This window comes from Hyla sarda, chromosome 5 (genome assembly GCF_029499605.1).
Source record: "Hyla sarda isolate aHylSar1 chromosome 5, aHylSar1.hap1, whole genome shotgun sequence".
NCBI lineage: Eukaryota > Metazoa > Chordata > Amphibia > Anura > Hylidae > Hyla > Hyla sarda.
In genome coordinates, this window is record NC_079193.1 from 148,971,734 (window position 1) to 148,987,151 (window position 15,418).

The window sequence follows — 15,418 nt, forward strand, 5'->3', positions numbered from 1 at the left end:
TACATCTCTCCTATAGGCCGTTGGCTAAAAAGCTGTTTAAATTATTCATGCATATGGTCCTAGTGGCCAAGCATTGGTAGCAGACCCTTCCCCCATCTGAGGACGACTTGGTAACTTGGGTGGAAGAGCCAGAGATAGTACGGAATAGTAGTATATTCAAACATGTGCCCTCCTGGAACCCCATGTGTTCTGTCACCTGTGGGTGACTTCCTCAGGGGAACCATTCCTGAGGCTTTTCCATCTCCCAGTGTCTCATTGATATATATGCATATATTGGATTGCTACCTTCAGTTTGTATTTATTATTATTATCTCTTGAGATGTGTTTAATGTTTTAAGTCTGGGGTTCTAATATGTACTGTTTATTATAACTATCATATTGGTGGGCCAGCTTGTGGGATAGTGCAGGGGACACAGACTATACAAGTGCCCTGGGAGGAGTGTAAGGGGCTTCTCCCTGTTGTGGGAGGGCGTTTCAGAATACAAATAATTGACCACCAATCTACAGTAGTTTGCAACAGCTGGAGGCACACTGGTTGTGAAACACTGAGTTAGGTAACAAACTCAGTGTTTCGCAACCAGTGTGCCTTCAACTGTTGTAAAAACTACAACTCTCAGCATGCAGTGACAGCTGAAGGGTATCCTGGGACTTGTAGTTATGCAACAGCTGGAGGCACACTACTACAACACCCAGTATGCCCTTTGGCTGTCCGTGCATGGTGGGAGTTGTAGTTATGCAACAGTTGGAGGCACACGTTTTTATAACTACATAACTGCAACTCCCAGCATGCCCAGACAGCCAAAGGGCATGCTGGGAGTTGCAGTTGTGTCTCCAGCTGTTTCAAAACTACAACTCCCAGCATGCTCTTTGGCTCTGCATGCTGGGAGTTGTTGCTAAGCAACAGCAGGAGGTAAACAGCGCTTACCTCCTGCGATTGGATCCCTCCACCACAGACCGCTGCCTCAGGAGACCACCACCGCCGCTCGGGGCCGCCGCCACACCGGACCCCGAGTGAGCCTCCCCACACTGCTGATCACCCCCTTCCTCCACAATCGATGTCGCCCAACAGGATGGGTGATTGGTCAGCCGGTCCGGCCAACTAATCACGCCAATCGTGAGGTGGCACTGGTGCCACCTCAATCCTGCTGGGCAAAAGTGATTGGTGCCGACTCGGACTACACCAACCACACTTTTTTCCGGGTGACTGGTGACCCGGAATCACTGCAAATCGCAGATCTGAATTGATTGGCGATTTGTGGCGACATGGGGGGGGGGAGGGGGTCACATGGCACCTGCCGAATGATTTCAGCAGGCATCCTGGTCCAGTCCCAGCCTAGTGAGCGGCGGGGATCGGAATTCCTACGGGCATACCTATGCCCTTGGTCCTTAAGTACCTAGCCGTCAGGGTGTACCTGTACGCCCTTGGTCCTTAAAGTGGTACTCCAGCGCTAAGACATCTTATCCCCTATCCAAAGGATAGGGGATAAGATGCCTGATTGCAGGGGTCCCGCTGCTGGGGACCCCCGTGTTAGTCACGCAGCACCCTGTTACCATCAGCCCCCGGAGCATGTTCGCTCCGGGTCTGATGACTGGCGATCACGGGGCCGGAGTATTGTGACATCACGGCTCTGCCCCTGTGTGACATCACGCTCCGCCCCATCAATGCAAGCCTATGGGAGGGGGCGTGACAGCTGGGGGACCACCGTGATCAGGCATCCTATCCTCTATCCTTTGGATAAGATGTCTTAGTGCCGGAGTACACCTTTAAGGAGTTAAAGTGTACCTGTCAATTTAAAAAACTTTTGACATGTTTTGATCATTCAGGGTCTGAGTGTTCGGACCATGGCCAATTGTTAGGACAAGAAAAGTGCAGCTGACCGATACAATCCGTGTTTTTTAAGACTGTCCGGGCATGCTGGGAGTTGGAATTTTGTCATTGTGACATACCGCACATTTTTCACCCATGTACAACAAGTCTAAGGGTACGTTCACACGAGTGGTCCCATAGCGTATCTTAAGTTGCGGATCTGCCGCTGAAGGACCGCTGCATGGTGGCTTTACATGTGCCTGTTCCGATCGGCAATAGCTGCTAAGAGCAGACACACTGCAACTGCGAGTCCCAGCCTGCATGCAGAGAGTACACCACGCATGCGTGGTGACTCGCACTTCCCTTCAGTGTGTCTGCTCGTAGCGGCGTACCGAGCAGGTACATGTAAAGCCACCATACAGCGGTCCGCTCGTGTTAATGTACCCTAAGTGCTTTTCTCCCAGCTAGTTCTAGCACTACAAGTTATTGTAACCCTTTATTACCATTTGCATGTTTAATAATGTTTATATATATATATATATATATATATATATATATATATATATATATATATATCAGAGCTCATATAACCTGCCCCAAACGCCGTCATACACCACACGCAAAAGTGATGTGCCTACACCTTGTGCCCCGAGTATTGTACTCCCCCAGTCCTCCTCTGATCAGATAATGAGACACTGCTGCCCCCATGTGTCCGCCGGCGCTCCCAGCGTGTGTGATCCTCCGCAGCGCGGCCTATCACACCTCCTGAGGCAGACGGGCGGGCGGTCAAGGAGGAGGAAGCGCTGCGTCTTCCTCAGCTCCTGTTCCGGGTGGAGTTTAGTGACGTAATTCCGTTAGACGCCCGTCCACAGTCCCTCCCTGTTTGTGCAGCTGTGTCCGGGGCAGGAACCCTCAGCTGACACAAGGAACGGGAGGAGGCGTCTGGGGAGACTGTGCCAGGAGGCAACAAGAGGCGCTTCCAGGTAACAGTAGGCGCGCCAGTGTCTGTGTAGTGCCCGAGAAGACTGCAGCATTGGAGAACAATAGCCACCCCGTCCGTACCCCATGGCACAGCTCTGTACCCAGGGGCAGCCAACCTGTCCAGTGTATACAGCTGACATTGAAGTGTTCCCCTTTACCCCCGTACAAGTGGTGGAGTCAGCTGAGTGTAGAGATTTATGGTATGAGCTGCAGACGCTCTGGTGACAGGAGGATGACATGAAGCATACCTTTCCTAGTGACAGGACGATGACATGAAGTATACCTTTCCTAGTGACAGGACGATGACATGAAGTATACCTTTCCTAGTGACAGGACGATGACATGAAGCATACCTTTCCTAGTGACAGGATGATGACATGAAGCATACCTTTCCTAGTGACAGGATGATGACATGAAGCATACCTTTCCTAGTGACAGGTCGATGACATGAAGCATACCTTTCCTAGTGACAGGATGATGACATGAAGCATACCTTTCCTAGTGACAGGAGGATGACATGAAGCATACCTTTCCTAGTGACAGGAGGATGACATGAAGTATACCTTTCCTAGTGACAGGACGATGACATGAAGCATACCTTTCCTAGTGACAGGACGATGACATGAAGCATACCTTTCCTAGTGACAGGACGATGACATGAAGCATACCTTTCCTAGTGACAGGACGATGACATGAAGCATACCTTTCCTAGTGACAGAACGATGACATGAAGCATACCTTTCCTAGTGACAGGATGATGACATGAAGCATACCTTTCCTAATGACAGGATGATGACATGAAGCATACCTTTCCTAGTGACAGGACGATGACATGAAGTATACCTTTCCTAGTGACAGGATGATGACATGAAGCATACCTTTCCTAGTGACAGGATGATGACATGAAGCATACCTTTCCTAGTGACAGGACGATGACATGAAGTATACCTTTCCTAGTGACAGGACGATGACATGAAGCATACCTTTCCTAGTGACAGGACGATGACATGAAGCATACCTTTCCTAGTGACAGGACGATGACATGAAGCATACCTTTCCTAGTGACAGGACGATGACATGAAGCATACCTTTCCTAATGACAGGACGATGACATGAAGCATACCTTTCCTAGTGACAGGACGATGACATGAAGCATACCTTTCCTAGTGACAGGACGATGACATGAAGTATACCTTTCCTAGTGACAGGATGATGACATGAAGCATACCTTTCCTAGTGACAGGACGATGACATGAAGCATACCTTTCCTAGTGACAGGATGATGACATGAAGCATACCTTTCCTAGTGACAGGAGGATGACATGAAGCATACCTTTCCTAATGACAGGACGATGACATGAAGCATACCTTTACTAGTGACAGGACCATGACATGAAGTATACCTTTCCTAGTGACAGGATGATGACATGAAGCATACCTTTCCTAGTGACAGGAGGATGACATGAAGCATACCTTTCCTAGTGACAGGACGATGACATGAAGCATACCTTTCCTAGTGACAGGATGATGACATGAAGCATACCTTTCCTAGTGACAGGAGGATGACATGAAGCATACCTTTCCTAGTGACAGGACGATGACATGAAGCATACCTTTCCTAGTGACAGGAGGATGACATGAAGCATACCTTTCCTAGTGACAGAACGATGACATGAAGCATACCTTTCCTAGTGACAGGATGATGACATGAAGCATACCTTTCCTAGTGACAGGATGATGACATGAAGCATACCTTTACTAGTGACAGGACGATGACATGAAGTATACCTTTCCTAGTGACAGGACGATGACATGAAGCATACCTTTCCTAGTGACAGGACGATGACATGAAGCATACCTTTCCTAGTGACAGGACGATGACATGAAGCATACCTTTCCTAGTGACAGAACGATGACATGAAGCATACCTTTCCTAGTGACAGAACGATGACATGAAGCATACCTTTCCTAGTGACAGAACGATGACATGAAGCATACCTTTCCTAGTGACAGGATGATGACATGAAGCATACCTTTCCTAGTGACAGGATGATGACATGAAGCATACCTTTCCTAGTGACAGGATGATGACATGAAGCATACCTTTACTAGTGACAGGACGATGACATGAAGTATACCTTTCCTAGTGACAGGACGATGACATGAAGCATACCTTTCCTAGTGACAGGACGATGACATGAAGCATACCTTTCCTAGTGACAGGACGATGACATGAAGCATACCTTTCCTAGTGACAGGACGATGACATGAAGCATACCTTTCCTAATGACAGGACGATGACATGAAGCATACCTTTCCTAGTGACAGGATGATGACATGAAGCATACCTTTCCTAGTGACAGGACGATGACATGAAGCATACCTTTCCTAGTGACAGGATGATGACATGAAGCATACCTTTACTAGTGACAGGACCATGACATGAAGTATACCTTTCCTAGTGACAGGATGATGACATGAAGCATACCTTTCCTAGTGACAGGAGGATGACATGAAGCATACCTTTCCTAGTGACAGGACGATGACATGCAGCATACCTTTCCTAGTGACAGGAGGATGACATGAAGCATACCTTTCCTAGTGACAGGACGATGACATGAAGCATACCTTTCCTAGTGACAGGGCGATGACATGAAGCATACCTTTCCTAATGACAGGATGATGACATGAAGCATACCTTTCCTAGTGACAGGACGATGACATGAAGCATACCTTTCCTAGTGACAGAACGATGACATGAAGCATACCTTTCCCAGTGACAGGACGATGACATGAAGCATACCTTTCCCAGTGACAGGACGATGACATGAAGCATACCTTTCCTAGTGACAGAACGATGACATGAAGCATACCTTTCCTAGTGACAGGAGGATGACATAAAGCATACCTTTCCTAATGACAGGACGATGACATGAAGCATACCTTTCCTAGTGACAGGACGATGACATGAAGCATACCTTTCCTAGTGACAGGACGATGACATGAAGCATACCTTTCCTAGTGACAGGACGATGACATGAAGCATACCTTTCCTAGTGACAGGACGATGACATGAAGCATACCTTTCCTAGTGACAGGACGATGACATGAAGCATACCTTTCCTAGTGACAGGACGATGACATGAAGCATACCTTTCCTAGTGACAGGATGATGACATGAAGCATACCTTTCCTAGTGACAGGAGGATGACATCAAGCATACCTTTCCTAGTGACAGGACGATGACATGAAGCATACCTTTCCCAGTGACAGGATGATGACATGAAGCATACCTTTCCTAGTGACAGGACGATGACATGAAGCATACCTTTCCTAGTGACAGGATGATGACATGAAGCATACCTTTCCTAGTGACAGGACGATGACATGAAGCATACCTTTCCTAGTGACAGAACGATGACATGAAGCATACCTTTCCTAGTGACAGAACGATGACATGAAGCATACCTTTCCTAGTGACAGGACGATGACATGAAGCATACCTTTCCTAGTGACAGGACCATGACATGAAGCATACCTTTCCTAGTGACAGGACAATGACATGAAGCATACCTTTCCTAGTGACAGGATGATGACATGAAGCATACCTTTCCTAGTGACAGGACGATGACATGAAGTATACCTTTCCTAGTGACAGGAGGATGACATGAAGTATACCTTTCCTAGTGACAGGAGGATGACATCAAGCATACCTTTCCTAGTGACAGGACCATGACATGAAGCATACCTTTCCTAGTGACAGGACGATGACATGAAGCATACCTTTCCTAGTGACAGGATGATGACATGAAGCATACCTTTCCTAGTGACAGGACGATGACATGAAGCATACCTTTCCTAGTGACAGGACAATGACATGAAGCATACCTTTCCTAGTGACAGGACCATGACATGAAGCATACCTTTCCTAGTGACAGGACGATGACATGAAGCATACCTTTCCCAGTGACAGGACGATGACATGAAGTATACCTTTCCTAGTGACAGGACGATGACATGAAGCATACCTTTCCTAGTGACAGGAGGATGACATGAATTATACCTTTCCTAGTGACAGGAGGATGACATGAAGCATACCTTTCCTAGTGACAGGAGGATGACATGAAGTATACCTTTTCTAGTGACAGGAGGATGATATGAAGCATACCTTTCCTAGTGACAGGATGATGACATGAAGCATACCTTTCCTAGTGACAGGACGATGACATGAAGCATACCTTTCCTAGTGACAGGACGATGACATGAAGCATACCTTTCCTAGTGACAGAACGATGACATGAAGCATACCTTTCCTAGTGACAGGAGGATGACATGAAGCATACCTTTCCTAGTGACAGGACGATGACATGAAGCATACCTTTCCTAGTGACAGGATGATGACATGAAGCATACCTTTCCTAGTGACAGGACGATGACATGAAGCATACCTTTCCTAGTGACAGGAGGATGACATGAAGCATACCTTTCCTAGTGACAGGATGATGACATGAAGCATACCTTTCCTAGTGACAGGACGATGACATGAAGCATACCTTTCCTAGTGACAGGACGATGACATGAAGCATACCTTTCCTAGTGACAGGACGATGACATGAAGCATACCTTTCCTAGTGACAGGACGATGACATGAAGCATACCTTTCCTAGTGACAGGAGGATGACATGAAGTATACCTTTCCTAGTGACAGGAGGATGACATCAAGCATACCTTTCCTAGTGACAGGACGATGACATGAAGCATACCTTTCCTAGTGACAGGATGATGACATGAAGCATACCCGTTCCTAGTGTTCATGGGTTTGATGCAACTTTGATAATGCTTGTTTTCTTCCTGGGCTCAAATGTCAAGGAGGCACAGGTTTTAGAGACAGGGCTCAGTTTCTAATAGGTCAGTCAACCAGGAAGAAGAGGGGGACTGAGGAGACAAGCACACTGCAGCACTTAAAGGGGTTGTCCGACTTAGAACCTTACCCACCATCACCAGGCTTCTGGAATATAAAACAATCTGAACTTACCTGCTGTGCCCTGGTATCATGGCTCCAGTCCTCTGGTAATGCCTACATTGTTGATCAGCTAATCGCCGGCTGCAGTGATGTCCCACCTCGGCCAGAAATAGGCTGAGCGACAGTGTCACATATTGAGCCCTGTCACTAGGAAAAACAGTGCTGCGCTCAATACATCACATTGCCACTTAGCCTATCTGGCCGAGGTGACACATCATTGGAACACAGTGCTCTCTGCTGACATCATGACCCAAAATGGACAGAGATGTCAGCAGAGAGCACTGTGGAAAACTTTTTTTTTTTTTTTTTTTAAATCAACTGGTGCCAGAAAGTTAAACAGATTTGTAAATTACTTCTATTTAAAAATCTTAATCCTTCCAGTACTTATTAGCTGCTGAATACTACAGAGGAAATTATTTTCTTTTTGGAACACATTGCTCTCTGCATACATCATGACCACAGTGCTCTCTGATAAAAATCTCCAGAGCAGCATATGTTTGCTATGGGGATTTTCTCCTACTCTGGACAGTTCTTAAAATGGACAGAGAGCACTGTGGTCATGATGTCAGCAGAGAGCTCTGTGTTCCAAAAAGAAAACAATTTCCTCTGTAGTATTCAGAAGAAAATAAGTACTGGAAGGATTAAGATTTTTTAACCCCTTAAGGACCACAGGTTTTTCTGTTTTTGCACTTTCGTTTTTTCCTCCTCACCTTTTAAAAATCATAACCCTTTCAATTTTGCACCTAAAAATCCATATGATGGCTTATTTTTTGCGCCACCAATTCTACTTTGCAGTGACATCAGTCATTTTACCCAAAAATCTACAGCGAAACAGAAAAAAAAAATCATTGTGCGAGGAAATTGAAGAAAAGACGCCATTTTGTAACTTTTGGGGGCTTCAGTTTCTATGCAGTACATTTTTCGGTTAAAATGATATCCTACTTATATAGGTTTGATTTTGTTGTACCTCTGTAAAAAATCATAACTACATGGAGGAAAATGTATACGTTTAAAATAGTCAACTTCTGACCCCTATAACTTTTTTATTTTTCCACATATGGGGCGGTATAAGGGCTCATTTTTTGCGCCGTGATCGGAAGTTTTTAGTGGTACCATTTTCGTATTGATCGGACTTTTTGATCGCTTTTTATTCATTTTTTCATGATAAAAAGCAACCAAAAATACGTTATTTTGGACTTTGGAATTTTGTTGCGCGTACGCCATTGACCGTGCGGTTTAATTTATGAAATATTTTTATAGTTCGGACATTTACTCACGCGGCGATACCACATATGTTTATATTTTTTATTTACATGGTGTTTTTTTATGGGAAAGAGGGGTGATGCTAACTTTTATTAAGGAAAGGGTTAAATCACATTTATTAACTTTTTTTTTGACCCTTTTTTTTTTTTTCAGTGTTATCGCTCCCATAGGGACCTATAACACTGCACAAACTGATTGCCAGCACTGTTCACTGGAAAGCCATAGCTTTGAATCTCAGGCCATAGCCATGAATCTCAGGCTTGGAGCAATCAATCGCCGAGGGGACACGCCGAAGGCAGGTAAGTGGACCTCAGCTCATGTCCCAGCTGATCAGGACACCGCATTTTCACTGCGGTAGTCCCGATCAGCCCCGCTGAGCAGCCGGGCAGCTTTCACTTTCGGTTTAGACGCGGCATTCAACTTTGAACGCCTCGTCTAAAGGGTTAATAGTGCGCGGCACCGCGATCGCTGCCGCGCACTATTAGCCCCCGGTCCCGGCATCAGATACATGCCGGGACCGACCCGATATGACCCCGCGTCATATCGCGGGAGCCGGCCAAGTACGTAAATATACGTCCTTGGTCGTTAAGGGGTTAATAGAAGTAATTTACAAATCTGTTTAACTTTCTGGCAGCAGTTGATTTATAAAAATAAAAAAAGTTTTCCACGGGAGTACACGGACCAAGGCGTACATGTATGCCCTTGTCCCATTTACGGGGTTTAAACCGTTCTCAACAGCGGAAAACGGATTAAACTTGGTGGGTCCCGGTTGCTACGGGCAGCCAGGGCCCACAGCTAGTGCCGGGCACCACCAATCGGGCCAATGCCCGGCATTAACCCTTTAGACGCCATGATCAAAGTTGATTGCGGAACCTAAAATGAAAGGGAAACTATCCCGGCAGCTCACCGGCCTCTTCGTTGTCCGTTTGGCGATCTGCTGCTCCAAGCCTCCAGCGTAAATGTAGGTTCAAAATTGAAAGCAATATAATTTTTAGAAGGAGAGAAGGAAAAAACAATAGTGCAGAAATTAAAATTGTCCGGGTTCTTAAGGTGAAAAAATAAGGAGACCAGAGGGGGCGCCTCGTGTGATACCGTAATAGTAGTAGGAGAGAGAGCAAGAAAACTGGGGCCTCTTTAGACCCCTGGGTAGTGGCTGCTCACCTTGCAGCAAGTAAAAACTTGCATATCAACCCACAGCAGGGTTTAGGGAAGAATCCGGAACCGCTGATAAGCCTTAGGTTGCAGGAGTGGTAGAACCGCCTCCTGAGAAGAACAATCAATAGCAAAGTGAAAAGAAACCTTTAAATGGCGCTGCTGGTTCCAATGGTACGGATAACAAACTGTAGCCAGAGATGTAGGTAATACAAAACACTGGACGGTTTATTGGATAAACCATAAAACAATAAAACAGGAGGATTATGTGTTTCGGGGGAGCCTCCCCCTTCTTCAGATGAGTACTGATCTGAATTTCTGGCGTATTCCACTTACTTCAGCCTCCTCCAGAATTGGCACATAATTGGGGAGATTTATCAAAACCTGTCCAGAGGAAAAGTTGCTGAGTTGCCCATAACAACCAATCAGATCACTTCTTACATTTTTGAAAAGGCCTCTGGAAAATGAAAGAAGCAATCTGATTGGTTGCTATGGTCAACTTGGCAACTTTTCCTCTGGACAGGTTTTGATAAATCTCCCTCATACTGTCCAGAAATCTGCCAAGAACAGTAAAGCTATGTTCACACTTTAGAATGTCCATGCGGAAAATCTCCATGCGGACATTCTGCAGATTGTGGGCGCCATAGATGGCAATGGATTCCATGTGGAGTCTACAGAAAAAAATGAACATGTCTATTTTTTTTTATGCGGAAAATGGAGTTTAGACTTCCACACCAGATTTTTTTTTGCGCAAAAATTCTGCTATGTGCACAGCTCAGCAGAATCCCATTGAAATTCTGGCATGTGTCCAGTGCCTGGACTTTATCAGTGGATTCCAGTGGCATCCAAGTGTGAACTGAGCAGCAGAACCCCATTGAAATTGGTAGGAGTCTACTGCAAGTGGAATCTGCTTGGAATTTTGATAGTGTGAGCGGGCCCTAAGTGGATAATGTCTCTAGTAATTTTGTATAGGACTGCGGTGCTGATATGATACTTTTTCATGCTTAGACTCATCTGACATTTCTAAGCTCTGAATTATTCTACTTTCAATATATGAAACGTGTTTGAGCACATATGGGGCAGGTTTCATTTAGACCTATATGCTGGAAGCAGAATCCCCATTTAGTTCTTCTAATACTGGAAGTTTAGTTATAATACCTCTGAAGTTTACAACATCAAAAGGTTGACAGGAAGGTATTAATGAAAATCTTGATAACAAATAATAACTTGACAGTACTTAAGAATATATCCTTTTGTAATAATAGAAGTAAAATAACATTAAAGGGTACCTCTCATCAAAAAAACTTTTTATATGTTATAGATTAATGTATGCAGAATAACTTTCCAACTGCATGTTATTAAAAAATATGCTTCTTTCTATTTAATTTTCCAATTTGAAGAAATGACCACTAGGGGTCTCCCTACCAGTCCTGGCAGCAAGCATTTCAGACTCATGCTGGAGTCCTAAACACTACGAGCTGCTTTGTTCACAAAGGAGAACACTCAGAGCTGCCAGCCTGCTTTGTTCACAGCCTGTTTGGCTGTGAACAAAGCAGGCTGGCAGCTCTGAGTGTTTAGGACTCCATCATGAGTCAGAAATGCTTGCTGACAGGACTGATCGGGAAGAAGCATATTTTTCATTAACATGCTATTGGAAAGTTATTCAACATTCATTAATCTAAAATATATCAAAAGTTTATTTGATGAGAGGTACCCTTTAATGCTTATGAAGAAATATAAAATCCCATCCCTTCCCCAATATCGCGCCACACCCCTACCCTTCAATTCTCTGGTTGAACTTGATGGACGTATGTCTGTTTTCAACCGCACTATGTAACTATGTAAGAAGGGTTTACCATGCTATGTAAAGAAAAGCTTACCAGAGTTGTATTCACAAGGCAGCCGAATACAAAGATGCTTAAATTTAAGTTATTCTTGAAGTGTTGCTGTCAATCCAGATACCCTTCAAGAATAAGCTGGTGTGTGTACATGAGCAGAAGGGTTATTTCTGGCCACTATATAACTTGTATGTAACATTTTTAGCAGTGTTCCTCTCTGCAGGCTAATTCTCAAAATTTCAGTTGTCCTAGAGGATGAAGACTAGCTGTTAAGATGACACCCTTACCCATACAGAAGGGGAGATTCTGCTCCCTTGTATCTCTATAGAATGCCCTCAAAAGCAGCAATATCATGGAGGACACAATAGAGCAGTACTGTGCAGTGTAATGGCTCATTCACACTTACATTGAAGGTTCTTTAAGGAGCTTCTGTCACATATTCCAGAAAAACTCCTGGACAAAATAGCACTGCATGCAGGGCTTTTATATCCAATACGATGCGAGGCATCATGCTGGGCCCTATTATAGGTGCTGCTGGTGTTTGGCGTTCAACAGATCTGCCTCTGATGTACATTTCATTGTTCTGCTCTTGTGACGAAGCATAACAAATAGGCTTCTTTGGGCATTTGTAATCTGATCCCTTAGGTGAGCTTAACCTGATCCCTCAGTGAGCTAATATATTACAAACTTTATGTTTACATGCAGTGTTTGGAAGCCCGGTAGCGAATGAGTGGAGTGCTGGCTGCAAATGTGTAGTGTGCTTCATTCTTTCTGGGATACAATCTTCTTAACGTAAGTGTACCAAATTTGTCCATATCTGTATGTGCATTTTCACCAAGAGTAGTATGCGAACACTGCTATGCATCACCAAACAGGGCCTATTAATGCCAATGCCATAGTGTATCTTATATATAACTGGCCCAGGAGGAAAATTAGAATCATTTGTACATGATAGTAGTAAATGATGGTGGTGACAATGATCTGCCGCTTGCCCCGTCTTCTGTTTTGTCATATGCTGTTGAGTTTTTAGCCAGTGACACAACAGAATTTCATTCTAAACCAAATTTTAAGATAACTTGAATGATTATTTTCCTCTTTGTTGTAGGTCTCCGAGGAATACCAACCTCTGAATGTCTCTTGATGGGAAGTATTATATTGCCTAGCAGCCGCTTCATTGGTCAGCGTGTTCACCATTTTTTGCCATAACTTGTGCTGTCTCTTTGAAGCCACAGTGACGTAAAAGAACACAGCATGATTTTACAATGTTGCTAGCTTGCTAAAATACTGGGATATTATTAAAGGGCTGGCCTGGAAAGTTTGCTATAAGTTGCCATGGAACAGGCTGTAATGGATATCCCTGTGACTTTGGTGATTAAAGCTCCCAACCAGAAGTATGATGACCAGACTATTAACTGCTTCCTAGACTGGACAGTGGAAAAACTAAAAACTCATCTCTCTAAGGTTTACCCCAGCAAACCGGTGAGTACTGTAAAATCTAAAACAGCACCTTGCAAGCCAATGGGCAATTGCAAACTGTAGGCAAGTATCTTTTAGTGCCCATCCTCTTCCAATAATTGGGTATTTTCATCACTAGAACATGCCATTGCTTTATGATCAGTGGCTATCTCTGGGACCTGAGAAAAAGAGCTGGAGCACTGACTTAGCACTGTAACCTATTTCCTGTTTTTTTCTGCACATCAGTGCTCCTGGTAACTTTGCTGTGTGCTGATTTACAGCTGGTCCCATTCACCTGAATCGTGCTGCAGTTTCCCTGAACATTGGCAGCCACCTCTGCCATTGAATCAGTTTTGCTGTCCCTTCATTATTAGGATCGGTGGGAGTCCCAGATATCGGACCTTCACTATAAGAGTAATGACGTATCCTAGCATTACGCCATCTCTTCATGCCATGTGCATAGAGAAAAGGGGTTGTACAATGAGGAAAACAATTAACAAATTGGATGGACAAAATATTATTGTGGCATTCTTTTACAAGCAGATAATGTCAATAAAATGTTAGGACATATGTCTGTTAGAAGCTTGTATTCCATTGATGACAACTTAAGGTATTGATAGGACAGTTTTTTAAAACTGCAAGTAGTTATAGTTCCATGCTTTACAGCCAACTCAATCCCCCACCCCTCTCTGCTTGCCATCCTGGGCACTTGAACTTGGAAGAAAACACATTTTTATAAGCTTGCAAAAGGCCATAAACCAAGACACAGGTATCATTTGATCACTGATGTCCGCTCTCATACCATGCTGAACAGCATCCTTTCTTAATTGAATGCAATTGTGAGTTGTGAAATTTTTATATTATCAATGAATAATAGCGTGCATTATTTGTTGCCATAGAATCAGTCCTAGGTATATTAGTACGTGCTGTCTGAATTGTTGGATTTATCATTCTCCCTATAGCTAACCAAGGATCAAAGGCTTGTATATTCTGGCAAACTCCTCCTTGATCACTTGCGTTTGAAAGATATTCTCAGGAAAGTAAGTATTCAGAATATGGCTCCATTTTGCTACAGTCTTCTTCCTATAAATAATTTGTGTAGATCTTTGTAGCGTTAACCCCTTCCCGACCTATTGAAGTACCAGTACGTCATGGGTCGGGTGTGGGGAACATGACGTGGGCCCTGCAGGTTGGGTCTGCGTCGTGATCAGCAGATCCCCGCTGCTATCAGCAGCTGACATCTGCCGGTAATGACGGATATCGGAGCTGGCTCCGATGTCCGTCATTGAAATGGTTAAATGCCATGATCAATAGCAATCACGGCATTTAAACATTAAATGCTGGTAATCCCTCAGGTCTAGGAGACCCATCTGCAGCTATGCAATGTAATTGCGGGCTGCAGATGGGTTCCTGATGCTGCACGGTAAATGGTGTAAACGCAAAAAAATTCCAAACGCCAACACTTCTAATTTTTGGTCACATCATGCCCCAAAATAAACATAATACAAAGTTATCAAATATATATATATATATATATATATATATATATATATATATATATTCATAAGTGGTACCGTTTAAAAACTACTGATTATGGCGCAAAAAATAAACCCTAACATAGCTCCGTAGGTGGAAAAATATAAAAGTTATAGGGGTCAAAACATGGCATTAAACAAACCATTTACAATTGTATTATTCACCTTAAAACGAAAAAAAAATTACCCATGTTTGGTATAATTGAAATCTTACTCATCAATAGAATAAAGGTAGCATGTCAGATTTACCGTACTGTGAACCCTGAAATAATTATTGACCTACAAAATTGTGCAATTCCATATTTTTTTCAATTTTGTCTTCCATATATATATATATATATATATATATATATATATATATATA

At 43.8% G+C, this 15,418-nt stretch overlaps 1 protein-coding gene across 5 annotated transcripts in view; it reads left to right on the forward strand.

Moving 5' to 3' along the window:
- Nucleotides 1–2,596: 2,596 nt before the first annotated feature.
- Nucleotides 2,597–15,418, forward strand: part of HERPUD2 (HERPUD family member 2) — a 52,638-nt gene continuing 39,816 nt past the window's right edge. For 2 of the 5 annotated variants that reach the window (XM_056520493.1, XM_056520491.1), the window contains exons 1-2: nt 2,598–2,790; nt 13,170–13,543. In XM_056520493.1, the coding sequence (XP_056376468.1) occupies nt 13,397–13,543 (147 nt within the window). In that variant the 5' untranslated portion in view covers nt 2,598–2,790; nt 13,170–13,396. Of the gene's footprint in view, nt 2,791–12,769; nt 12,857–13,169; nt 13,544–14,481; nt 14,560–15,418 lie in introns of all 5 variants that reach the window. The other 3 variants (XM_056520490.1, XM_056520492.1, XM_056520489.1) reach the window with 3 other exon arrangements.